General features: G+C 43.6%; 2 protein-coding genes across 6 annotated transcripts; both read left to right on the top strand.

Moving 5' to 3' along the window:
* Window positions 1-8104, top strand: LOC310636477 (zinc finger protein 263-like). Of its 4 annotated transcripts, none has more exons than XM_083356355.1 (6): window positions 1-62; window positions 691-1281; window positions 1721-1823; window positions 2082-2152; window positions 2475-2604; window positions 5764-8104. In XM_083356355.1, exons 2-6 carry the CDS (start codon window positions 787-789, stop codon window positions 7395-7397), a joined length of 2433 nt encoding a protein of 810 aa, XP_083212481.1. In that variant the 5' UTR covers window positions 1-62; window positions 691-786; the 3' UTR covers window positions 7398-8104. The 4 variants fall into 4 exon arrangements, with proteins under 4 accessions (XP_083212481.1, XP_083212480.1, XP_083212483.1 ...); XM_083356354.1 differs by having other exon boundaries at window positions 5-181; XM_083356356.1 differs by lacking the exon at window positions 1-62 and adding an exon at window positions 277-434.
* Window positions 8105-10038: 1934 nt separating this feature from the next.
* LOC310635902 (uncharacterized protein) lies at window positions 10039-24953 on the top strand. 2 transcript variants are annotated; one of them, XM_083355271.1, is made up of 6 exons: window positions 10039-10472; window positions 11629-12215; window positions 12428-12542; window positions 12673-12755; window positions 20582-20708; window positions 21699-24953. In XM_083355271.1, exons 2-6 carry the CDS (start codon window positions 11811-11813, stop codon window positions 22898-22900), a joined length of 1932 nt encoding a protein of 643 aa, XP_083211397.1. In that variant the 5' UTR covers window positions 10039-10472; window positions 11629-11810; the 3' UTR covers window positions 22901-24953. The 2 variants fall into 2 exon arrangements, with proteins under 2 accessions (XP_083211397.1, XP_083211398.1); XM_083355272.1 differs by lacking the exons at window positions 12428-12542; window positions 12673-12755.
* The last annotated feature ends 170 nt before the right edge of the window (window positions 24954-25123 follow it).

Below are 25123 nucleotides of genomic sequence, written 5' to 3'. Positions count from 1 at the left end.
CCGCGGGAGACGAAGAATTGGCGGGAGAGTCTCGCGGGGGAAGAGATTCACACCTGTCTTAGGTGGGGAGGTGGGCTCTTCCCGTGTAAAGGGAGGCGGAGGAGGGGGAGACCCGCGCCCAGCTCTCCTCTGGGTCCGATCCCGGGTCCCATGTTCCCCAGCCGCCCTCTCCATGCAGGGGGTAAGTGGAGCTCCAGAGCAGCAGCAGCAGAAGAAGAACCGGGGATCCCAGGAAAGCGGCGGGGATCCTGGGGTCCCTTCCTGCCCGTGTCCGGGAAGAAGAGCCCGAGTTGGGGGAGAGGAGGGCCGGCCTGGCGGAGGTCCAGCAGGAGAGGAGAGAAGCAGGGCGAGGAAGCAGGATTGTGTGAACTCGCTTGCGTGTCCCCAGAAGAAGGGAAATGGGGCATCCGCAGCCAGGAGTATTTCTTTGGCAGGTTGTGTAAATCCTTCTTGGGGGGGGGGGAAATGCAGAGGGCAAGTTTTTAAAAGGAAGCTTTTTCTTGTGACCAAGAGAAATATAAAGTGCTCCAAAATGCAGCCCCCCCTCCCGCAAAAACCCCATCTGCTGAACCCTATTGCAATCATAGACCAGCTCAGAAAAACCTTTCCTTCCATGGGGATGACTGTTGTTCGGTGGTTAAATTCTCCACTTTCTAATTCTTGAAATTCTTTTTCTTTTTTCCATCTCAGGTACACAAATTGGAAGTGATTTCTACATCTTTGCATGTACACAAATTTATTTCTTAGCTAAAGACAGGCGGCAACAGAATTTGAAGAAGCAGACTTATGAATGAAATGTCTTTAGGAGAGCCGGAAGATTCCTTGTACCCATCTGGAGTTGCCTTACAGGACAGAGACAGGATGGAGACACAACTTTTAGCAAGTGGAGCGACTGGAAAAGGTCCTTCAGTTGTTCAGCCTGGCAGCTGTGGGGAGATCTGGGCAAGAAGCGGGCAGAAGATCCTGGAAGAGGAACCCACCCTCCATTCAGAAGTTCAGCCCTGCAACTTCAGGAGCATCCAATACCAGGAGGCTGAGGGTCCCCGAGGACTTTGCAGCCGACTCCATGACATTTGTAGGCGATGGCTGAGACCAGAAAAGCACACCAAAACCCAGATGCTGGACCTAGTTGTTCTGGAGCAGCTCCTGATCCTTCTGCCCCCAGAGATGGAGAGTTGGGTGCGGGAGTGTGGAGCAGAGACCAGCTCCCAGGCGGTGGCTCTGTTGGAAGCCTTCCTTTTGAGTCAGGTGGAGGAACAAAAGGAGCAGGTCAAGTTGCAGGTGGGGAGCCCCAAAGGGGAAATAAAGAATGTGTTTGAATTCTTCACCCTTCCCTCTGAGACTTCTCTGGCGTTTAAATTACATGGAGACCTTTTCCTAATCCTTGTAGGACATTGTTCCATTAGTGTCTCATTCAGCCTCACTGATGGATATTGGGGGTTTTCAGGTTTGCATTCAGAGAACGCGAATCAACTTAATGTTCTGGAGCAATCCCCAACCTTTTGGGCACCAGGGATCAGTTCCGTGGAGAGAGGTTTTTCCATGGACCAGAGGGAGCATGGTTTTGTGTGCTGCCTGCATCCCACAGATGGGACTTTGTTTGTATGGACCGGTTGCTGGCATTCCGTGGCCCGGTAGTGGTCCACAGGCCGGGGGTTGGGGACCCCTGTTCTGGAGTGTACATTAAATCTTTTTTTCCCCTCCTTTCTCCTATTTCAAGTCTGTTGTGAAGATCAGAGGTCCTGAGGGAAGGCGGAATCCATCAAATCCTCTTCAGGAGATGAGGATCTCACAGGAGGGTCCAAGTCAGGATACTTCAGGAGGTAATTGATGGTTCTCCCATTCTCTAGAGCAGGGGTGTCAAACTGCCGGCCTACAGGCCGGACGCGTCATTGGGAAACCACGTCCACCCCATTGCCGGCAATGGCAAAAAAGCTTCGATACGTTGTGTGACATCAGGTGACATCGCGGGTTTAACATGTCTGCCCTAGAGAAATCCCAGCTGACTCATTTTCATCTTCTGTAGAATACCTAGTCCTATTTTGTTAATTGTGGGTGTTAAAATTCTGTCTCCCATGCAGTGAAAAATAGAATGAAGATAACGCCTGCTTATTATGCTGGAACTGAAACAATCATTGAACTTACAACTCAAGTAAGAGAAGAATAATAAAAAATAAGGCTATCATGGTGTGAGCATCTGTTAAGTAGAGAGTGATCATTTTAGAAATTCTTTGACATGCAATTGTGCCAGACTGCTCGATAATAACTGAAATAATCACATTAGCACAATACCATTTTAAAAAGACTTTTCATTAAGCTTTTTAATGAAATGCTAAATGGACTGAAGTGACTGAGAAGTGGGCTTTCCAGATGCAGAAAGTCTTGATGATAGACAGACAGACAGACCAACCCAGAAGGAAGCTGGGGTTCCTTTCACTGAATGGTCTTATTCTGATGTGTTTTTCCTTGTTCAGGCGGGCTATGTGTCCTTTGAGGAGGTGGCTGTGTATTTCTCTGAGGAGGAGTGGTCTCAGCTGGATCCTGACCAAAAGGCGCTGCATTGGGAAGTCATGGTGGAAAATCATAGGAACGTGGCCTCTCTGGGTAAGAATTTGCTACTCCCCAATCAGAGTTTGGGAAGACGTTCTGTAATTAGATGATATCAACTATGTCTTTCTTATTATAATTTTACCAAATGTATAGGACAAAAAACAATACAGGTTTTGAAGAGGAAACGAAGGTAGAGTAAGGTGATAAACGAATTTTTAAAAAGTATAATGAAAAAAGGAAACAGAAGAATAGAAAAAGTTAAGAAATGTTAAAATTTAGCTTCTTTCTATAAGTTTATATGATAAACTTACGTAATGGATCCTTTCTAATCTTCAAACTTATAGACCAGAAGTTCATTTTTTTCTTTTTTTAGCAAGAAGTCCATCAGGGTTTTCCAATCATTAATCAATATATTGTGTTTTCTCAAATCAAAGAGGTCATTTAGTCATCTCTGATAATTCTGTCATCTCCATCAGCCATCCACCGTTGTAGTTATATAGAGTCCTTCCAGCTTTGGGGGTATAATAGTCTCGATGCAGTTATCATATGAAGTCAGAAGCAATCTTCTATGACTGTTTTCCAGCTGCCTGTTCGTTAGTCCTAACAAAGTATTCTGATTTCAATTGGATATTTTATCTTTAAAGTTCCCTGTATTTGAATCTCAAATTTTCTGCCTTTTTTACCTGTCCACCAAAATGCGACAGTCTTGATGTTGCCCACATTTCCAATATAAGTTTCAGGTACCTTTATACACTTCTGAAAATTTTTGTATTACAACAGTTTATGAAAGTTGCCTTTTAGATTGTAACATAATGTAAATTTCACTCCTTTCAACCACATATTTTGTTACATCTGTATATTGTGAAAACCTCTTTGTCGATTTTATCATACATTCTTTAATTGTTTATAGGTTTTAGCAGTTACATGTTTGTCCTTTCTACACAACCAAAATTCAAATTCTGTCTTAGGTTGTTGAATACCATAGGTCCTTTTATCTACCTTGAATCTTTCTGATGACAGTTTGAAAACCAGCAACAACTATATTCTTCTGCCACCAATTGCTCTCTTGATTTCATTTGATATTCCCCTTGCTCAAATTGTAATGGTTCTTGACATGTTATTCATTGTCTTTGCTGACTGCTTCTCTTCTGTAAAATGCTTATTATGTTGAGAGCTGTAATGGCACAATCTGGATTTGTATCTGTTCCATATTCTCAATATGGCACTTTTAAAATTATTGTTTTAAAAATCTACATTACCCAAATCTTAGGTCATGCTTTTTAAATTCTAAAATTTTTTATTGCTCAGCAACCCACTCTCATGGTTCCGACAGATGAAACTCTTCAAAAGAATTTCAAGGCATTGTTTACTTTAAAGGATCTTTTATTCGAGTAACATAATATCGGCACTACATAATCAAAGCCAAAAACTGAATTCCCCTCCCCTGGGCACATAGTATCAAAGCACAATTTCCTCCTCCAATTAGCAGTCATAAATCACATTCCCCAATTAGCTTGAAGCATGGGCTTCCTCTCCAGATCTCCAATTCTTTATCAAAAACCTTGATTCCCATGCTAAGTTTAGTGTTGTTATGTCTGGACTCTCATTCATATCCCCCCTCCCAGCATCATCTAACTCTAAAAGCTAAAGGGAAAAGATGGCTATATTTCCATCCGTTGTAAATGCAGAAACATCCGATGTTAGCACCGTTGACATCCACATTCTTTCATTGAAAGCACACAGCAGGATGCAAAGTTCAATTTCAAATCAGGCAGACCAGGTCTTATTTCCTTTGCATCTTGGAGAATTTGATATTCAACCTGTGGCTTTTTCCCTTGCCATACAAACCTATGTCTATCATTCTGCCACAGTTTAATCTTTTGGCTTCCCTGAGCCGCATTAAGTGAAGAGAAATTGTCTTGGTCCACCTATAAAACATATAATTAATGTATATAAATAACAAACTTTATTTTTTAAAAAATATTTTTATATCTTATGGGGCTGCATTATTAGCTGTCCACGCCCACATGTGGCCTGCAACGTGCAGGTTGGATATATCTGGTTTAAATGGCACATCAGTTGTCTAAAAAGATATTTGAAACAAATATTATTCTAGGCCAACATTAATTTTTATCATGGAAATTCTTTCTAACAATGACGTACATATTTTCTCCTAGCTTAACATATCCTTCTTTCACTCCACGTTTTAAAAGAATTGTTTTGAAATAACATACAGTTCATGGGGAGAGGGTCCTTGATGCTCTCTGAGCTTGGTTGTTTTCTTCCAGATGTTTCATTATCCATACTAGGTAACATCATCAGCACTAGTATTACAACACCGAGCTATAAATGTTCTCCTTTATCAGTTCATATTGGTCATAATAATACTGAACTTGTTGATTTTAATTTCTCAGTTTTAAAACCATTTTTTTCCATTAATTTTATTTGATCTTCCATTTTTGTATTTTTTGTTAACAGCGTCTTTAAATTATTAAAGCTCATTAAAATCCTAAATTCCTTAAATTTTTCCACATTGGTATTTATATTCCCTCTGGAACAGACATGTCAAACACAAGGCCCGGGGGCCGGATCCGGCCCGCAAAGTGGTTTCATGTGGCCCGCGAAGCCATCCTGGAAACAGTAAGGGAACGGCCCCCACTGCCTTGGCCCTGGCCCAGAGACCCTCCTTCTGCCAGAGACCCTCAGATCTGTCCCACTCCTGCCCAGGCCCCCATAGGCACCCTTGATGTGAACGATGTAGAGCTGGCCACGCCCACCCAGTAGGCCATATGCACTCTAGCCACGCCCACGCAGTAGGACACACCCACCCTGGCCATACCCACCTGGCCTCCTGAGGGCAACCGCAATGCTGATGCGGCCCTCAATGAAATTGAGTTTGACACCCCTGCTCTGGAAGATCTCTCAAATTCAACATGCAGCATGAAAAAAAGGGCATCCTTATGTTCTGTTTTTTGTATTTTAGAAGGATTGTTAAATTTCCAATTAGTTGTGCTTTATGCAAAGATTAGGTCGATTTTACCTATTTAAGGAAATTCTCAAAAATTTAAATCAACACAGTCCAGTTCAAATTCTCAAACACCTTTGCTGCATCTAAGAAGATTGGTGCAGCTTGACTTTAATTATGTTCAAACTTCCTGCAGTTTGAACTGTTTCCCTAACTTACTATCATTTTTATTTCTCCTTTCTTTGAAGATAATAATGGACAAGAAAATGAAAATTCCACAGAAGCATTCCGAGTGATGACTCGTGGAGACAGACTGGAGAAGCCTGCAAATGAAATGAAAGTACAGAGACATGAGACAAACCAGTCAAATAATTGGAATTGGGAAAGTTCTTCCATTGATGCTCCAATGCAAGACCTTCTTGCCCAACAAGGAAAAATAAAGAAAAAACACATTATGAAAAATGTAAAACTGTTCAAAGACAAATTAGATGTGAAAGAACACTATCCAACCCAAACCAAAGGAGAAAGTAAAATATGCAGAGACAATGGAAAAAAATTGACTCTTCCTTGTGAAAATGAGTCCTTTGCATCTCAGAAAAGGATCCATGTAGGAGAGAAGCCATATACATGTTTGGAATGTGGAAAGAGCTTCAGAAGAAGCAGTCATCTTACTTCCCATAACTGGATCCACATAGGGGAGAAGCCTTATAAATGCCTGGAGTGTGGAAAGAGCTTTTGCGAAAACATCTCTCTTACTGTTCATAAAAGGATCCACACAGGGGAAAAGCCCTATAAGTGCTTGGAATGTGGAAAGAGCTTCAGAACAAGCAGTCATCTTATTTACCACAACTGGATCCACACAGGGGAGAAGCCTTATAAATGCATGGAGTGTGGAAAAGCCTTTATTCAGAATAGTCATCTTACTTCCCATAAACGAATCCATACAGAGGAAAAGCCATATAAGTGCACGGAGTGTGGAAAGAGTTTCAGAGAGAGTCGTTCCCTTTCATCTCATAAAAGGATCCACACAGGAGAGAAGCCATATCAATGCATGGAGTGTGGAAAGACCTTTATTCAGAGCAGTCATCTTACTTCCCATAAATGGATCCACACAGGGGAGAAGCCATATAACTGTATGGAGTGTGGAAAGGGCTTCAGTCAAAGGAGTTCTTTTATTTCCCATAACAGGATCCACACAGGGGAGAAGCCATATAAATGCCCTGAATGTGGAAAGGGCTTTATTAAAAGCAGTCATCTTACCTCCCATAAAAGAGTCCACACAGAGGAAAAGCCATATAAGTGCACAGAGTGTGGGAAGAGCTTCAGAGAGAGCCGTTCCCTTATATCTCATAAAAGGATCCACACAGGAGAGAAGCCATATCAATGCACGGAGTGTGGCAAGACCTTTATTCAGAGCAGTCAACTTACTTCACATAAAAGGAAACACACAGGGGAGAAGCCGTATCAATGCATGGAATGTGGAAAGAGCTTCAGTCATAATAGTTCCTTTACTTCTCATAAAAGGATCCACACAGGGGAAAAGCCATATAAATGCATGGATTGTGGAAAGGGATTCAGTCAAAGGAGTTCCTTTACTTCCCATAAAAGGATCCATACAGGGGAGAAGCCGTATAAATGTGCGGAGTGTGGCAAGGGTTTTACTACGAGCAGTTATCTTAACTCTCATAAAAGGATCCATACAGAAGAGGAGCTGTTCAAGTGCATGGAGTGTGGAAAGGGCTTTTGTCAAATGTCATCCCTTATGAGACATAAAAGAATCCATTCAGGGGAAAAGCCATATAAATGTGTGGAGTGGGAAAATGGCTTACTTTTCCATACACAGATCCATTTTGGTTCAAATCCATTTAAATTCCAGCTTTAGTTGGTGAAATCTATGCATTTTCTTTTTGTGTATGCTGAACTAGGAAGGGTTGTGGGGTTTGTTTGTTTTTTTGAGTGCGCTCACAACTGGAAACCCCTGAGATAAAATTGCCAATGGAAACACAAACAATGGGCACAGCTGTTTTAATTCTGAAGTGTGGGTTTGAAAGTGACAACACTTTATTTTATATCAATAATGAACATCTTTTTAATGTTTCATTTCCATTTGGGATCAGTTCCAAGATTATTAATAATCTCAGATTCTGGACTATGCAATTTTATAAAGATGTCAATATTGTGGTTTTGCAAGGGAACTTTTCAAAAATTGTTTATTCTTTCTACTTGATCCTCGTTGTGGGAGGGTTATCAACAGGTGGGCATTTTACAGGTATTCTCCCCCTAGCAATAAAAGCAGTAAAGTCTCCTTGATGCAAAATGAAACTCTATTCTTCCTTCCACTATAGCAGACATGCATATGGAAGCTCAGCTAATCCATAGCCACTTCCCATAATTTGAAGTTTTGCCTAGTCTTTTCCCCCCCTTTCTCATTCCTTAATATGCTCACAGTTTATCAACGGACAGACACTTCTCTGTCCTCCCAACTGACTGTGTGGATAACAGAATCCTCACATACATGTTGATATAGGCTGTGCAAAGAGATTCAGGATGTAGAATTCTGTCACTAAAAAGGAACCAGAAAGATGAGAAGCCTCTCATTGCAAAAGACTTTTCAAGCATATTATACCTTTCATTGTGTCACAAGGGCTATGAAAAGGTTTAAATTAGCTTTAAATAAAATTAATTAAATATCATTGGTGTAGTTACTTTCTGGTGACATATTAAATCCTCTTTCTCACTGTATTAAAATAAGCACCTGAGAGTGAATAAGCATTTTTCTTAGTGGGATACAGAGTTTTGGTGCTGCATGGGAGGAGAATTAGAACAGTCTCAGTCTCATATTCACTGGAGACTGTTTATAAAGGAAGGGAAAGTGGCATGTGTCTGGATGTGTCAAGCCACTGTAATTTCTCATTACAGACACATATATCAGATGGGCAGCTGGAGGGGATTTTGCTTTCTAGGATTGGATACACCACAGCATAGCAGATCTGTACACAATTATTTATTGTGGCGCACCTCTTCCCCAACAAAAGGGTTAATTCCATCTTTCTAGGTCTTGCAAGTTGCTATTATAAAGTAATTAGGTATTTAATACTCAGTCCTAACAAAAGTCCCAAAGTGTAAAGTACCATACCACCCTCGCACTGGTTGGGTTGAAAGGCTGTTCCAATGTGGCCCAGCTCCAGGCAAGAATCCACCGGGATACACTGCTCATTGTAGCTGGTGGTTCTGGCAGCTGACATCCCTCTTGCCTGCCTGAAATAGTTGCTAATCTCCATACAACAGTTCCCTTCTGCTTGTCGTTTTCTGATCTCCTTTTCTTGTACACATCTAGCCACACTTTATTTTGGTACTTGCTTGTCTGGGTTAAGGAGCAGGGTAGGTGTAGCTGCCTCTGGATCTCGACAGCTGTGGCTGAATTGGCCACACAGGTGGAACATTTGTGTGGATGCTTGTGAGCAAATGCTGAGTGGGAGGGTGAATGCCTCAGTGCTGGAGCCCATCTCTGGTTTCTGGGGCTTTTCCCTTTGGGGAAAAGCAAGGGCTGTGTGGAGTTTGGAGAAATGGGGGCAAAAGCAGTGCTGCCTGGTTGCAGAGGCTCTTCCCACGTGCAGGCAGCAACTCTGGCTTCTTTTCCGCACAGGCAGAGGTACAAAATTAGACAATTAGAAAAAAAAACAGGACAGGGAAAGAAATGGGTTGAAGAGAACATTGCTTTGAAATAGCTTTTTCATTACTTTTCCCTCACAATTTCAATTTTTTTTTTTTGCTAATGGTAGCCATTTTTTTCTTGTTTTGTCAACTCAAAACATGGGAATCTCTTCAGTGATGGTGTTTTCAACTATTTTTGGTTAGAGCAATTTTTTCTCTATTTATTCATCATCTAAAAATATTACAATTGCTTTAAAATCTCCAAAGGCCTTCAGCTTTCTGGTGTCCTGAGGTGAATTCCCTACTCAGCCCCCATGTAAAGCAGATTTTCTTTTTTTTTATTGAAAAGTTTTATCATACATTTTATCTTTAACAAACCCCCCTACCCCTCCCCTATCCCTCCCTCCTTACCCCTCCCCCCTCCCCCCCAGATTTTCTTTTGTTTTATCCCACATGGTTTGGGTTTTATGTTCCTTTTTCAGTATTTGCTTTCCTTCATCTTTAAAATTCTATTTTTTGTCCTGATGAGGTGTCATTTTCCCCGCTTCATTTCTCCATCAAGACTTGTGAGGTAAAATTTATGGAACATCCACTAGTTTCAGCTTTTTCTCCAGTTTGGAACTGGTTTTCTTTTATTTTTTTCATAAGCTATCACTTGGTCTTTCCAGTTATTATTAGGCACTCAGGAAGCCAGAGCCAAGTATTTGAGAAGCAGTTGCATATATTGGATTAAAGAAATAAAAACCAATAGAAATCTGGTCCTGACCGCCTTGGCGTTTCTAAGAGGATTTGGCCCCTATTGAGGCCTCCTCCAATCTCTGCGGAGCCTTCAGAGCGGCTGTTCTTGAGGGAAGCGAGTTCAAATGTTTCATAGTTTTTCTTCCATCTCCACAGACCCCAGAGAAGAAGATGGAGAAACTGCCACCTCTGGAGAAGACGAAGCCTTTCTCTGACAGAAAAACACTGAGTAGCCTTGCCTCTTACTCCCTTGCCCATCATCCCTGCCCTCCCCTTCCCTTCAGAAGCTCTCCTCTTTCCCGCCCTTGAAGGGTGTCGTGCGCAGAGCCCATTAGGGGGCGCTCTCAGCTTCAGGACAGAACTGAGCATGCGCCAGCCTCTTCCGCTAGTTAGTACAAGGCACTGTTGCCCGGGGTGTTAGTGGGAAGAAGCTGGAGGGGCGTCTGCCCTTTCTTTCCCCCCTCCCTCCCCACTTGCTGGGAGGCGGGGGCGTAGCCTTTGCGGGAGACAGAGGCTGCCGGGAAACTTTGCGGGGATGCGGATCCAGACGAGACTCCCAAGTTGCGTGAGTTGGAGACTCTACCCGTGCAAAGCGGTCCCGCGTTGGAGGCATGCTTGGAGAAGGGCCAAGTCTTCTTTCGGAGTCCGGGGTCCCATGTTCCCCTACCGCCCTTTCCCAGGCGGGGGCGGGAAGCAAAGGAGAGAAATGGGGGTCGCCCGAAGGGAGGGTCCGTTTCCCCCCATTTCCTGGGGGAGCCTCTGCATGGGGGCAGGGGGAGGCTTGCTGGAAGCCCCACTCCCGGACCCAGGTGGGTGTGCAAGGACCGTAACTGGTGAGCTGCTTCCCAGCCTTTCCCCACGACCACAAAGGGGCTCTGCCGGCAGAGGGAAACGTTGCATGGAGGGGCTGAGAATCAGCATTCACACCGTGTGCCCGATGACACCAGTGTTTGTCAAAGTCGGCATCTTTACACTCTTGAAGTGGAAGTTGGAAAAAGACTGGATTAAGCTAAGAAGTGGGGAATGTGTTTGTACGAAGATCATGTTAAATTGTACGTGGATTATTCCTATGGGTGTTAGTGCCATATGCATTGGATGATGGCTTGTTAATTCTGAAGTTCCCAAAGGGGCTTGGACCAGATGGGCTTCTGTTGCTTTTATTATACATTCAAATATTGATTTATTTACTTATTAAATCGGTTTATGTAGCGCTTGCTTCAAAATTTTTGTTTGTGACTTGTGACATTCACGATTTAAAGAGTTTGTGACAGAAATCAGTTGAATAAATAACTCAGGGATGGGACTCCAAAAGATATTTTATGTATGCAATAGTGGTGAATATCTGCAGCTGGGGTGTAGGATGAGGGTGAAAGTTTGTTCTCCGAGCTTGTGGATTGGTTTCCGAACATTTCTGAAGATGTCACCTAACCTGGTAATGAAACGTTTGGAAGCCAAACCACAATCTTGGAGAACAAACCTTCAACCTCATATTTTATGTATTTTTTCCAGTATTTTGAATCATTGGTAGAAGTTGATCCAGAAGGGTTCTCCTGGATTTCCCCCAGACCCATATAAATCAACCCACCTAATAAGATTCTCCTTCCTCTTTCCAGACATTTGTAGGTTCATTAGATTTTTTATTTTTGCTTTGGAGAAGGATCCTCGGTAGTTAAATTAGTTATTCTATAATTAATGGGAATTTCTGTTGTATTCCCTTTCAGATATGTAAATTAGAAACCTTTCCTGCTCCATCTAGAGACAAAGCTACCTTGTAAGTGTGGACGGCTGAATGTCCTTGGGAAACTTGACCAGATCCTCATTGTGAAATTCAACTCTTCTGAATAGGAAGACCTCTGGAGATCCATTGACCCATTTTGCAACAGGATTAGAGAAAAAAGAGAAGATGGAGGGACAACAGCCAGCAGATGTAGGAACTGGAAAACACCCTCTTGCTTGGAGCTGTGGGAAGAATGGGTCAAGTCTTAGGCAGAAGGTCCAGGAAGTGGGAACTAACGCTTTAGAGGCCCATTGCTGCCGCTTCAGAAAAGTACAGTTCCAGAAGGTGACTGGGCCCCGAGATGTTTGCAGTCACCTTCACCGCCTTTGCCTTCAGTGGCTGCAGCCAGAGAGACACACGAAGGCTCAGATGCTGGACCTGGTTCTCCTGGAGCAGTTCCTGGCTGTCCTTCCCCCAGAGATGGAGAAATGGGTACGGGAGTGTGGCGCAGAGGCGAGTTCCCAGGCGGTGGCCCTGGCCGAAGGGTTCCTGCTGAGCCAGGAGGAGGAAAAGATGCAAGAAGAGTTGCAGGTATAAGAATACAGCTCTAACGAACTCTCTGAATTTGTCAGTGTCACTCTGACAAGAGTTTTCTGGGATTGTGAACTGCTAAGGCCAGTTCCACCCCCTTGTTCCACCTTCAATGATACACATAGCGGGGGTCTCCCAGCTTGAGGGTACAGTATGAGAATTTATTTTTTTCTCTCTGCTCTTCCTTGTTTCTACTGGGACATCATGTCCAGCTATCCTTGGAAGCAGCCACTGAGTATGTCAAGGGAAGGAAAGAATCCAAACTCTCTCGAGAGCTACTGGTTGGGGAGATCTTTCAGAAAGATCAAAATCAGGATGCCATGTCAGGTAATGGAAGCTGCAGCTGTGTGATGTGAGGTTTGGACATCAAGCTGACTGATTCTTTTGCTGTTCTTGGGTGGGATTTCTCGCATTTTTTTTAACGAATCTGCTATCACACTTTTTCTCCTTTTCACAGAGAACCAAAAGCACTCCTTGATATTTTTTGAATCACCTCCTCTTTGTGAGGTAGCTGAAAGAGCAATTGAACCTCTGCCTCAGGTAGGAGGAATATTGAAAAAGATCCATGAATCTTGGATGGGTTTCATTTTGTCAGGGAGTTCAAGGCAATATATATATTTTGTAAGCCATCCAGAATCTCTGAGAATGAATTGGATGGCTATATAAATTTTCTTATGAATAAAGTTTATTAAATTTATATGCCTCTTGTCTCGGTGTCCAGTGTGACTCTGGGCAGCTCAGAATGGCATAAAAGCATAAATATAAAACCATTCTAATTAACAACAATTAAATGAAGATTAAAAACCAAGAGCCTGGACCAGGGATAGGCAACCTGGGCTGTTTTATGACTCATGGACTTCAACTCCCAAAACTCAGGAATTCTGGGAGTTGAAGTCCACGAGTCATAAAAGAGCCCAGGTTGCCTACCCGTGGCCTGGACCATTTGGGGGGTGGACTTTTGTCTCTTACTCAGTCAACTACCTCCAGCATAGCCACCCCACCCCCGCCGCCCCCATCAGACCCCCAAGGCAATTGGCAGCGTCAGGTTTTCAGACCTTTCTGAACAGCCAGAAAAGTGGAGGGAGATGTCATCTCCAGCAGCAAAATGTTTTTATTTTCATCTGTTACATTGATACGCCACCCATTTCACTGACATGCAACTTGGGCAGTATACACTCCGCTAAAATGTTATGAAAGATTAAAAGAGTAGAACAATAGCTACAGCATTAAAGTTAACAAAGAAATAGCTAAGACAGGGAGTTTTATAAAGGAGTGGAGGTGGAAATCTTGTTTTTTATTCAGTCAGTTCCAGCATGACACGTCCCCATTCAGGCCCCAGGCCGAACAGCATAGACAAGTTTTTAAGGAAAGCAAAAAAGGGTGGGACCGATCTCATGTTGAGGATTACCATGTTATAAATGGCAGGGATGACAGCAGGAAATGCTGTTCTCCTTGACCCCACTAGCCCAAATTACTTCAGATGTGTATCTGAAAAAGTGGGTTGGGCCAATCTAATTGGTGCAAGATGGTTCTTCAGATAACCCAAGTCCCATACCATGATGGGCTTTAGAGGTGATAACCAACAGCTCGAATTGGATCTGGAAGCAAACCAGCAACCAAAGCATTTCTGTACCAGCTATAGTTTCCGAATACTTTTCAAGAGTAGCCCCAAATAAAGCATATTGCAGTAATAGCAATAACATTAGCACTTAGACTTATATACCGCTTCACAGTGCTTTACAGTCCACTCTAAGCAGTTTGCAAAGTCAGCATATTGCCCCCAACAGTCTGAATCCTCATTTTACCAACCTCGGAAGGATGGAAGGCTGAGTCAAACCTTGAGCTGGTGAGAATCAAAATGCTGAACTGCAGAAATAGCCTGCAATGTTGTATTCGAACCAATGCGCCACCACGGCTCAGATCCAAACAAGAGATGACTAGGGTATGAATGATTCAGCTCAGAACCTCACAATCCAGAAAAAGGGCACAATATTGCTGTTTCAAAGCAACATGAAATGGGAAAATTTCAACTGAGTCATTGAACATTCACACCCACTTTAGCCTGCCTCAAGAGTGTTGTGGAGAACCAGGAAAGAAAATATATTGTAATCCCACCACCATTTTGTAACTTTTTTTTCCTTATAATTAGTGTAAAAATATTTCAAGTGACTAGACAGCAACAATTAAAAGGAACCTCCATTCTCTATTTCCTTGAAAGAATTCAACCTTCTTTTCCTAAACACATAATCATATTGGTGTATAAAAATGAATGGATGCATACAAGACTTGTTGTTGTTGTTGTTAGCTGCGAAGTCGTGTCCGACCCATCGCGACCCTATGGACAACGTTCCTCCAGGCCTTCCTGTCCTCTACCATCTTCTGGAGTCCATTTAAGCTCACGCCTACTGCTTCAGTGACTCCATCCAGCCACCTCATTCTCTGTCGTCCCCTTCTTCTATTGCCCTCGATCTTTCCCAGCATTAGGCTTTTCTCCAGTGAGTCTTTCCTTCTCATTAGGTGGCCAAAGTATTTGAGTTTTAGCTTCAGGATCTGGCCTTCTAAAGAGCAGTCGGGATTGATCTCCTCTAGGACTGACCGGTTTGATCGCTTTGCAGTCCAAGGGACTCGCAGGAGTCTTCTCCAGCACCATAGTTCAAAGGCTTCAATTCTTTGGCGCTCAGCCTTTCTTATGGTCCAACTTTCACTGCCATACATTGCAACTGGGAAGACCATAGCCTTGACTATACGCACTTTTGTTGACAGGGTGATGTCTCTGCTTTTTAGTGTGCTGTCTAGATTTGCCATGGCTTTCCTCCCCAGGAGCAAGCGTCTTTTAATTTCTTGGCTACAGTCCCCATCTGCAGTGATCTTGGAGCCCAGGAAAATAAAATCTGTCACTACCTCCATTTCTTCCCCATCTATTTGCCAGGAATTGAGAGGGCCAGATGCCATGATCTTGGTTTTCTTAATGTTAAGTTTCAACCCAAGTTTTGCACTCTCCTTCTTCACCCGCAACAAGAGGCTCTTTAGTTCTTCTTCACTTTCTGCCATTAGAGTGGTATCATCTGCGTATCTTAGGTTGTTGATATTTCTTCCAGCAATCTTAATTCCAACTTTTGATTCATCTAGCCCTGCCTTTCTCATGATGTGCTCTGCATATAAGTTAAATAGGCAGGGCGACAGTATACAGCCTTGCCGGACTCCTTTCCCAATTTTGAACCAATCAGTGGTTCCATGTCCAGTTCTCACTGTTGCTTCTTGACCCGCATATAGGTTTCTCAAGAGACAAATAAGATGGTCTGGTACTCCCATCTCTTTAAGAACTTGCCACAGTTTGTTATGATCCACACAATCAAAGGCTTTAGCATAGTCAATGAAGCAGAAGTAGATGTTTTTCTGGAATTCCCTAGCTTTCTCCATGATCCAGCGTATGTTGGCAATTTGATCTCTAGTTCCTCTGCCTCTTCGAAATCCTGCCTGTACTTCTGGTAGTTCTCGATCCACATACTGCTGAAGTCTAGCTTGTAGGATTTTAAGCATGACTTTACTAGCATGAGAAATGAGTGCAATGGTGCGATAGTTTGAACATTCTTTGGCACTGCCTTTCTTTGGAATTGGAATGTAAACTGATCTTTTCCAATCCTGTGGCCACTGTTGAGTTTTCCAAATTTGCTGGCAAATTGAGTGTAGCACTTTTACTGCATTGTCTTTTAAGATTTTGAATAGCTCAGCTGGAATACTGTCACCTCCACTAGCTTTGTTGTTGCTCAGCTTTTCTAAGGCCCACTTCACTTCACATTCTAGGATGTCTGGCTCGAGGTCAGTGACCACCTCATTGTGATTATCTGGGACGTTAAGCTCATTCTTGTATAGTTCTTCTGTGTAATTTTGCCACCTCTTCTTAATCTCTTCTGCCTCTGTTAGGTCCCTGCCATTTTGGTCCCTTATCATGCCCATTTTTGCATTAAACGTTCCCTTCATCTCTCCAATTTTCTTGAAAAGATCTCTGGTCCTCCCTATTCTATTGTTTTCTTCTATTTCTTTGCACTGTTCATTTAAGAAGGCATTCTTATCTCTTCTAGCTATTCTCTGGAATTCTGCATTCAATTGGGCATATCTATGTTTTTCTCCCTTGCCTTTCGCTTCCCTCCTTTCCTCAGCTATTTGCAAAGCTTCCTCAGACAGCCATTTTGCTTTCTTGCATTTCTTTTTCTTTGGGATGGTTTTGGTTGCTACCTGTTGTACAATGTCGCGAACCTCTGTCCATAGTTCTTCAGGCACTCTGTCTATCAGATCTAATTCCTTAAATCTATTTGTCACCTCTACTGTATATTCAACAGGGATATGATTCAATTCATACCTGAGTGGCCTAGTGCTTTTCCCTACTTTCTTCAGTTTAAGCCTAAACTTTGCAAGGAGAAGCTCATGGTCTGAGCCACAGTCAGCTCCTGGTCTTGTTTTTACTGACTGTATAGAGCTTCTCCATCTTTGGCTGCAGAGCATATAGTCAATCTGATACAAGACTATAAAAAGGTTTAATAAAATGGCCAAACAAAAATACCTGTAAATTTATTTATTTATTTATTTATTTATTTAGTTACATTTATATACCGCCCTTTCCCTGAGGACTCAGGGCGGTTTACAGGGAATTAAAAAATCCACCATACAAAAGCTAAAAACCAAATTAAAAAATATTAAATTGACCCTGTACACTTAAAACCCCAATTAAAAATTTCTCCTCAGCCTGGGCCCGAGAGCTCAAAGAGCCAGGTCTTCAGGCCCCGGCGGAATGATCGGAGGTCGGGGGCAGTTCTCAGCTCCACCGGCAGCTGGTTCCAGAGGGCAGGCGCTCCCACTGAGAAGGCCCTATCCCTGGGTGTCACCTGCCGGCAATCTCTTACCGGCGGAACCCTGAGCAGACCTGCCCTGTGGGAGCGCACTGGGCGAAGGGCGTTTGATGCCGGCAGCAGGTGTTCCCTCAAATAGCCCGGACCCAGGCCATGTAGGGCTTTATAGGTGATAACCAGCACCTTGAATTTCACCCGGAGGGCAACCAGAAGCCAATGCAGCTCGCGGAGTAGAGGTGTTACATGGGAGTATCGGGAGACCCCCATTACAACTCGCGCGGCTGCATTCTGCACCAGTTGAAGCCTCCGAGTGGTCTTCAAGGGCAGCCCCATGTAGAGAGCGTTACAGTAGTCCAAACGGGAGGTCACAAGCGCATGAGTAACTGTGCGTAGGGCGTCTCGGTCCAGATAGGGACGCAACTGGCGCACCAGGCGAACCTGTGCAAAAGCCTCCCTGGTCACGGCTCCTATGTGGTCTTCAAAATTGAGCCGTGAGTCCAGGAGGATGCCCAGGTTGCGAGCCCTATCAACGGGGGGTAACACCTCACCCCCCATCGTTAGAGGTGGAATAACTTGGTTAACCCGAGATGCCGATATGCACAGCCACTCAGTCTTGGCGGGATTGAGACGAAGCCTGTTTCTCCCCATCCAGACCTGAACCGCCTCCAGGCACCGGGACATCACGGAGAGGGCATCACTGGGTTGGTTCGGGGTGGAAAGAAAAAGTTGGGTATCATCAGCGTACTGGTGATACCCCACCCCAAAACCACGAATGATCTCGCCCAGCGGCTTCATATAGATGTTGAACAGGAGAGGCGAGAGGACCGACCCCTGAGGAACTCCACAAATGAGAGACCTCGGGGCGGATCTCTGCCCTCCTGTCAACACCGACTGCGAGCGGCCCTGGAGGTAGGAGGAGAACCACCGTAGAACGGTGCCTCCCACTCCCAACCCCCTGAGACGCTGCAGCAGGATACCATGGTCGATGGTATCAAAAGCCGCTGAGAGATCTAATAGGACCAGGACAGAGGAGCAACCCCTGTCCCTAGCCCTCCAGAGATCATTCACCAGCGCGACCAATGCCGTCTCCGTGCTGTGTCCGGGCCTGAAGCCCGATTGGTACGGGTCCAGATAATCAGTTTCCTCCAGGAACAGAGGGAGCTGATGCGCCACCACACTCTCAACAACCTTCGCCAGAAAGCGAAGGTTGGAGACTGGACGATAGTTGTTTAAAGCAGCCGGGTCCAAAGCAGGCTTCTTGAGAAGGGGTCTCACCACCGCCTCCTTCAAGGCGGCAGGGAAGACACCCTCCTTCATTACTGCATGGAACCAGCCTCGTGTTCCCTCCCGAGCCGCATAAGCTAGCCAGGAGGGGCACGGATCCAACAAACAGGTGGTGGTGCTCAGTCTCCCCATGACCCTGTCCACATCATCAGGGGAAACAGGGTCGAACTCAGTCCAGATAACGTGCTCAAGACCGCCTGATTCCTCCACATCAGACTCTGCCCAGTCAGAGTCCAGGCCGGTCCGGATCCGAGCGATTTTGTCCGCCAGATGATGACTAAACTCCTCGGCTCGTCCCTGCAAGGGATCCTCTCTCACCTCCTGGTTAAGGAGGGAGCGAGTCACCCTAAACAGGGCGGCCGGGCGATTATCTGCGGACGCGATAAGGGCGGCAAAGTAGTTAGACTTCGCCGTCCTTATCGCCGCAAGATAAGACCTTATAAAGGTTCTTAACTGCAATCGGTCGGATTCGGATCGGCTGGATCTCCAACCGCTCTCTAGACCTCGTCTCCGACGCTTCATAAAGAGTATGCCCAAGTGGTTCATAATCAAAGCACTTAGAACTTTGTGAGGAATTTCTAACAACCTGATTTGTTCCTCGAGGCATTGTTTACCTTAAAGAATCTTTATTCGAGAAGCATAACATTGACACGTACATAGTCAAAGCCAAAATCTGAATTCCGCTCCCCTGAGCACATAGTATCAAAGCACAATTCCCTCCTCTAATTTACAGTCATAAATCCCATTCTCCAATTAGTATGAAATGCAGGTTCTCCCTCCAGTTCTTCAGCCTGCCAATTCTTATCATCTTTTTATTTCAAAAACCTTGGTTCTCACACTAGTTGCAGTATTGTTATGTCTAACAACTCCCATGCACATTCCTCCTCCTCCCCTCCAGTATCATCTAATTCTAACTCTAATTCTAAGAATAAAACATAAGAAGGAAAATGGTTGCATGTCCATATGTTGTCAAAGCAAGAACATCCGATGTTAGCAGTGTTGACCACGTCTTCTCAAGAAATGTTCTTCACTGCTGTGGTTCAGAAGGTGAGCAGCTTCCCTGGAAATCGAGGAGAACCAGATCTTGGGCTGCATCTCACCCACCTCTTGGTAGTCCTCACATAGATGAGTTCTGTTAGCCTTTCAAGATAGTCCAGACAAGAACGAGGACAACGAATTCTAGCTCTACTTAATGTTGCAAGTCTAAAGGAAATCCCCCCTCCCATCCCTTGTTTTTGTTTTCTGAAATTGAGATTTCATTGAGCATACCGTTGTTCGGCTAAGGCTCTTCTTCCTGTCTCCCAGGATCAATCCCATACGCAATTACAAGCTCTCTTAATATTTTTTATTGCAGTGCAGAGTGTGAGCCTGGTGGCCCTAAGTGGATAAAGCAGGCAGTTGGCAAAAATGTTGTCAACACTGCTAACATTGGATGTTCTTTCTCTGCAACAGATGGAAATGCAGCCATTTTTCTCTGTTGCTTCTAGAGTTACTTGATGCTGGGAGGGGGAATGTAAATGAGAGTCCAGCTAGTCATAACAATAATAACTCACCCATGGGAATCCAAGGTCATTGGGCCTAGACTTGATAGAGTTTTGGCAGTCTGGAGAGCTGGGGAGAAAGCCCATGCTTCAAGCTAATTGAGGAATGTGATTTATGACTGTTGATTGGAGGAGGGAATTGTGCTTTGATACTTGTATCCAGGGGAGGGGAATTTAGTTTTTGGTTTCCACTTTGTAGTGCTGATACTTTGTTTCTCAAAAGATTCTTTAAGGCAGACATGTCAAACTTGGGATGTCAGTGATGTTGCAAGACGTATCAGGACTGTTTTGCCATTGCCGGCAATGGGGTGGGCATGGCTTCCAGATGACATGTCCAGCCCGCAGGCCGGCAGTTTGACCCTCCTGCTTTAAGGTAAACAATGCCTTGAAGTTGTTTTGAAGAGTTTCATCTGTCGGAACCATGGTATTTGTCAGATGGGTTTCTCCAGTATTACCTTCTGCCCATATAGAAAGAATTGGAGCTGCTGATAAAACTATTTGACTTGCCTTCACTGAAAGGCATGAAAAGTCCTGCAGTAAACCTCATAAAATGTTGTGCCGTGAGATCTTGTTTGGAATTCTGCAGCCGTTGCTCATTTCATTCATTGCGAATCTCCCCTGGCATTGATGGAAGAGAAGTCTCAAATTCTTCTTGGGGTTGTTTGTTAATGGGGAAATTTGTTTCCTTGTTTAGGATCTTGTGACTTTTGAAGAAGTGGCTGTGTATTTTTCTGAGGAAGAGTGGTCTCAGCTGGATCCTGACCAAAAAGCTCTTCATGGGGAGGTCATGCAGGAGAATTCCAGGAATCTGGCTTCCCTGGGTAAGAACCTCTATCTGTGGTTTTATCTCTTATTCGTCGCAGCCAACTTGCCACAGGACAAGAGTTACACTAATATTGAAGAAATGGTGGACTAGAATCATTAAAAAAAATCACTAAAGGTGGGACTAAATCAAATGTGAATGACAAAAATTGAGATAATGTCAAAAAAACACAAACACCCAGTGAGTTATCACTGTTTTGTCCTGCAGCAAATTGGCCCATGATGAATTGGCAGATTCCCAAGAGGAATGATTAGGAAGTGACCAGGAATAACAGAATGACAGAGTTGGAAGGGACCTTGGAGGTCTTCTAGTCCAACCCCTTGCTCAAGCAGGAAACCCTACCATTTGAGACAAGTGGTTGTCCAGTCTCTTTTTAAAAGCCTCCAGTGATTTAAAACTGACAACTTCTGAAGATAAGCTGTGAATTGTTTTCACTGTTAGGAAAGTTCTCCTTAGTTTAGGTTGCTTCAATCCTTGATTATTTTTCATCCATTATTTCGGAAATAGGTTGAGAATAGAGTAGAGTAGAGTAGAGTAGAGTAGAATAGAATAGAATAGAATAGAATAGAATAGAATAGAATAGAATAGAATAGAATAGAATAGAATAGAATAGAATAGAATAGAATAGAATAGATCTTGGAGATCTTCTAGTCCAAACCCCTACTCATGTAGAGGATACAATGCACCATAGGAGTTCATGGCATCATGGAACTGACCCATGTCATCAAGGGCCTTGCACACATTGGTTGCCAAAGATTAGATCTGTGTTTTCTCTGAGGGTAATTGTAATCTGATCTGCTGTGGATATATGAATTTGGTAGTACCCCTCTTGCAAATGCATCTTTAGCAGAAGCTTAAATCAAGTTCTTTCATATTAGCCAGCAAAACCACTAAATTATATTGATGATACTTTGGCAAAAATTTCAGAAAAAAAAAGATCTTTAAACATGCTCCTAATCTTGCTACAATTTCTTGTTTCTTTTTGAAGAAAAGAATGTCCAAGAGGGTAAGACTTGCAAGGAACAGCAACAAGCAATGCACCCAAAAGAGGAAAAAGGGAAGTTTGCCAATCAGCTGGAACCAAAAAGTGATGGGAGAAACCGACCACAAAGTGGAATTAAGAAAAGCTTTTCTTGGATCACTCGACCTACTTATCATAGAAAGATGCATGCAGGAGACAGACCTTTTAAATGCCTGGAGTGTGGAAAGAACTTTTCTAAATCCAGTCACCTCATTCGCCACAAAATGACCCATTCAAAAGAGAAACCATATACCTGTATCGAGTGCGGAAAGGCCTTCCGTGATAATTGCTCTCTCAGAAGCCACCAGAGGAATCACAATGGAGAAAGGCCCTATAAGTGCATGGAGTGTGGGAAGACCTTTACTCAAAGTGGTGCTCTTGCCACCCATAAAAGAATCCACACAGGGGAGAAGCCATATAAATGTATGGAGTGTGGAAAGGGCTTTACTCAGGGCAGTCATCTTACTTCTCATAAGTTTATCCACACAGGGGAGAAGCCATATAAATGCATGGTGTGTGGAAAAAGCTTTACTCAGGGCAGTCGTCTTACTTCTCATAAATTCATCCACACAGGGGAGAAACCATACAAATGCATGGAGTGTGGAAAGACTTTTAGTCAAAACAGTAACCTTACTTCACATAAAAGAATCCACACAGGGGGCAAGCCATACAGACGTAGAGAACTTGTAATGGGCTTTTGTGAAAATCCATCTCTTATGGAACATGAAATGATCCACATAGGGGAGAAATCACATAAGTGCATGTACTGTGGAAAGGGTTTTTCACTATCTGATCACCTCATTTCCCATGAAATGACCCATTCAGAAGAGAAACCGCATGCCTGCTTGGAGTGTGGAAAGATTTTCCCTGATAATTATTCCCTTAGAAGCCATCAAAGGAATCACAGAGGAGAAAGACCCTATAAGTGTATGGACTGCGGAAAGACCTTTGCTTGGAGCAGTAATCTTTCTTACCATAAAAGAACCCACACAGGGCAGAAGCCTTATAAATGTGTGGAATGTGGGAAGGGTTTTAGTACCAACAGTTATCTTACTGCCCATAAACGGATCCACACAGGGGAGAAGCCTTATCAATGTACAGAGTGTGGAAAGAGCTTTAGAAGGAGTAGCCTTCTTACTTACCATAAAAAAATCCACACAGGAGAATAGCCATATCAGTCCAAGGAATGAGGGAAGAGCTTTTAACAAGAATAGTAATCTAATATATCATGAAAGAGTCCAGTTGAGCAATACTGCACATAAATATTAGACATACAAATATGTGAGAATATTTTGCCTTTCTAGTCCAAAGCAGACTGGAAGATGAATCTTCAATACTAATTGTAATTTTTACTCAGTAGGAGGTTCCAAGGCAAGAAATAAGTGGAGCTAAAGAGTATTTATGGTGTCTTAATTGTGTCTAGTACAATATTTAAGAAATGTAGATTTCTATGAATTCCCTCTGATGAATATATCCACTTGAGTAGAATTGCAGGCAGATAATCAACCCTTAATCCCTTATTATGATTGCACTATTTCTTCATTTGCTTAATATTGTTACAATCTGCCTTTCCATCCTTGCTTCTCATTATGTAATGCAAAGTAATATCTGAGAAAGAAAACCATAAGGAGCATAGGGTTAGAAAATACAACCTGAATGTTAACATAGAGCTCATTGGCTATGTATCCTAATTTTGTGGTGATTTTTGTGTGCTTCCCTTGTTTTTATTGCAAAGTTAAATAGCAAAAGAGTTTGTGTGTCCTAATATCACAAACCATTCCAGAAATATATAGGACAGTGATGGCAAACCTTTTAGAGACCAAGTGCCAAAACCGCAACCCAAACCCCACTTATTTATTGCAAAGTGCCAGGGCCGCATCAGCATTGTGGTGCCCTGGGGGGGGGGGGGCAGGGAAGCATCTCTGAGTGCCGCTTTGGCACGCAAAAACCAGGGGTGCAAAAATGCGGGCCTGTCTGAGGAATTCTGGGGGTTGAAGTCCACAAGTCGTAAAAGGGCCAAGCTTGAAGACCCGTCTTATGGAAACTAATCAGTGAGAGATCCAACATAGAAAAAAGCCAGTTAGAACAATCAATCAGTGAAATGGCTTGCTTTCAAAAGCAGTGGGTGCTCCATCACTCAGGGTTTTTAAGAAAAGATGGGAGAGCCATTTATTTATCCAGCCGAGACGGGATAAGAGAGGCTCTTTCTCTTCCCCCCTCCTTCCGCTTTGAGGCGGGGGGGGGAGAAGGGGGCTTGGTGCAGAGGCTGCCGGGAAGCCTTGCGTGGAGGTGCATCCCGACGAGACTCCCGAGTTCCGTGAGTGGCGGCTTTGCCCGTGCAAAGGGGTCCCGCGCTGGAGGTGAGTGTGGAGACGGGCCAAGTCTTTCCCCGGGGTGGAAGTCCGGGGTCCCATGTTCCCCTGCCGCCCTTTCCCAGGCAGGGGGCGGGTGGAGCAAAGGAGAGAAACGTGGGGGGGGGCGCCAGGAGGGAGGGGGCGTTTTCCCCCTTTTCCTGGGGGAGCCTCTGCATGGCGGGTGGAGGGGAAGGCTGGCCGGAAGTCCCCCTGCCGGTCCTGGGTGCAAGGCCGGGGCCCCGGCTGCGAGGACTGGGATGCTGCCTCCCCGCCTTTCCCCACGACTGGCAGACGAAGGGAAACGTTGCAGGGAGGGAGGTGCAAGTGGTGCTGAGATGCAGCATTCGCACCGTGGGCAGACGAGGAGAGGAGAGGAGAATATAGAATAGAATATAGAATAGAATGTAGAAGAGAAGAGAAAATAGAAGAGAAGAGAAAATAGAATAAAAATAGAAAAAAGAATAGAATACAGAATAGAAGAATAGCATTCAGAATAGAATAGAGAAAGAATAGAATAGAATAAAGAATAGAATAAAGAATAGAATAGAATAAAGAATAGAATAAAGAATAGAATAGAATAGAATAGAAAAAGAATAGAATAGAACAGAAAGAATAGAATTCAGAATACAATAGAATAAAACAGAACAGAACAGAGAGAATAGAATCCAGAATAGTGTAGAGTATAGAATAGAACAGACAATAGAAGAAATAGAAGAAAGAACAGAACAGAATAGCATTCAGAACAGAATAGAATAGAATAAAGAATAGAATAGAATAGCTTTTAGAATAGAATAGTATTCAGAACAGAACAGAGAAAGAATAGAATCCAGAATAGAGTAGAGTAGAACAGAATAGAATAGAATAATAACTTTATTGTCACTTTGAATGTACACTAATCAGCATACATTAAAATGAATTTTCGTTGCCTACAGCTCTCAAAGGGTCACCACCTCCAATGTACACTACATAAATATTTCAAAAATAAATAAATACAGAATTATGCTTATACCCACATATATAACACAGGGAAACAACACA

This window comes from Vipera ursinii (genome assembly GCF_947247035.1).
Source record: "Vipera ursinii genome assembly, chromosome: 2".
In the NCBI taxonomy this organism is placed as follows: domain Eukaryota; kingdom Metazoa; phylum Chordata; class Lepidosauria; order Squamata; family Viperidae; genus Vipera; species Vipera ursinii.
Note: the sequence above shows the minus strand (reverse complement) of the source record. Positions and strands in the feature narration are given on the sequence as shown.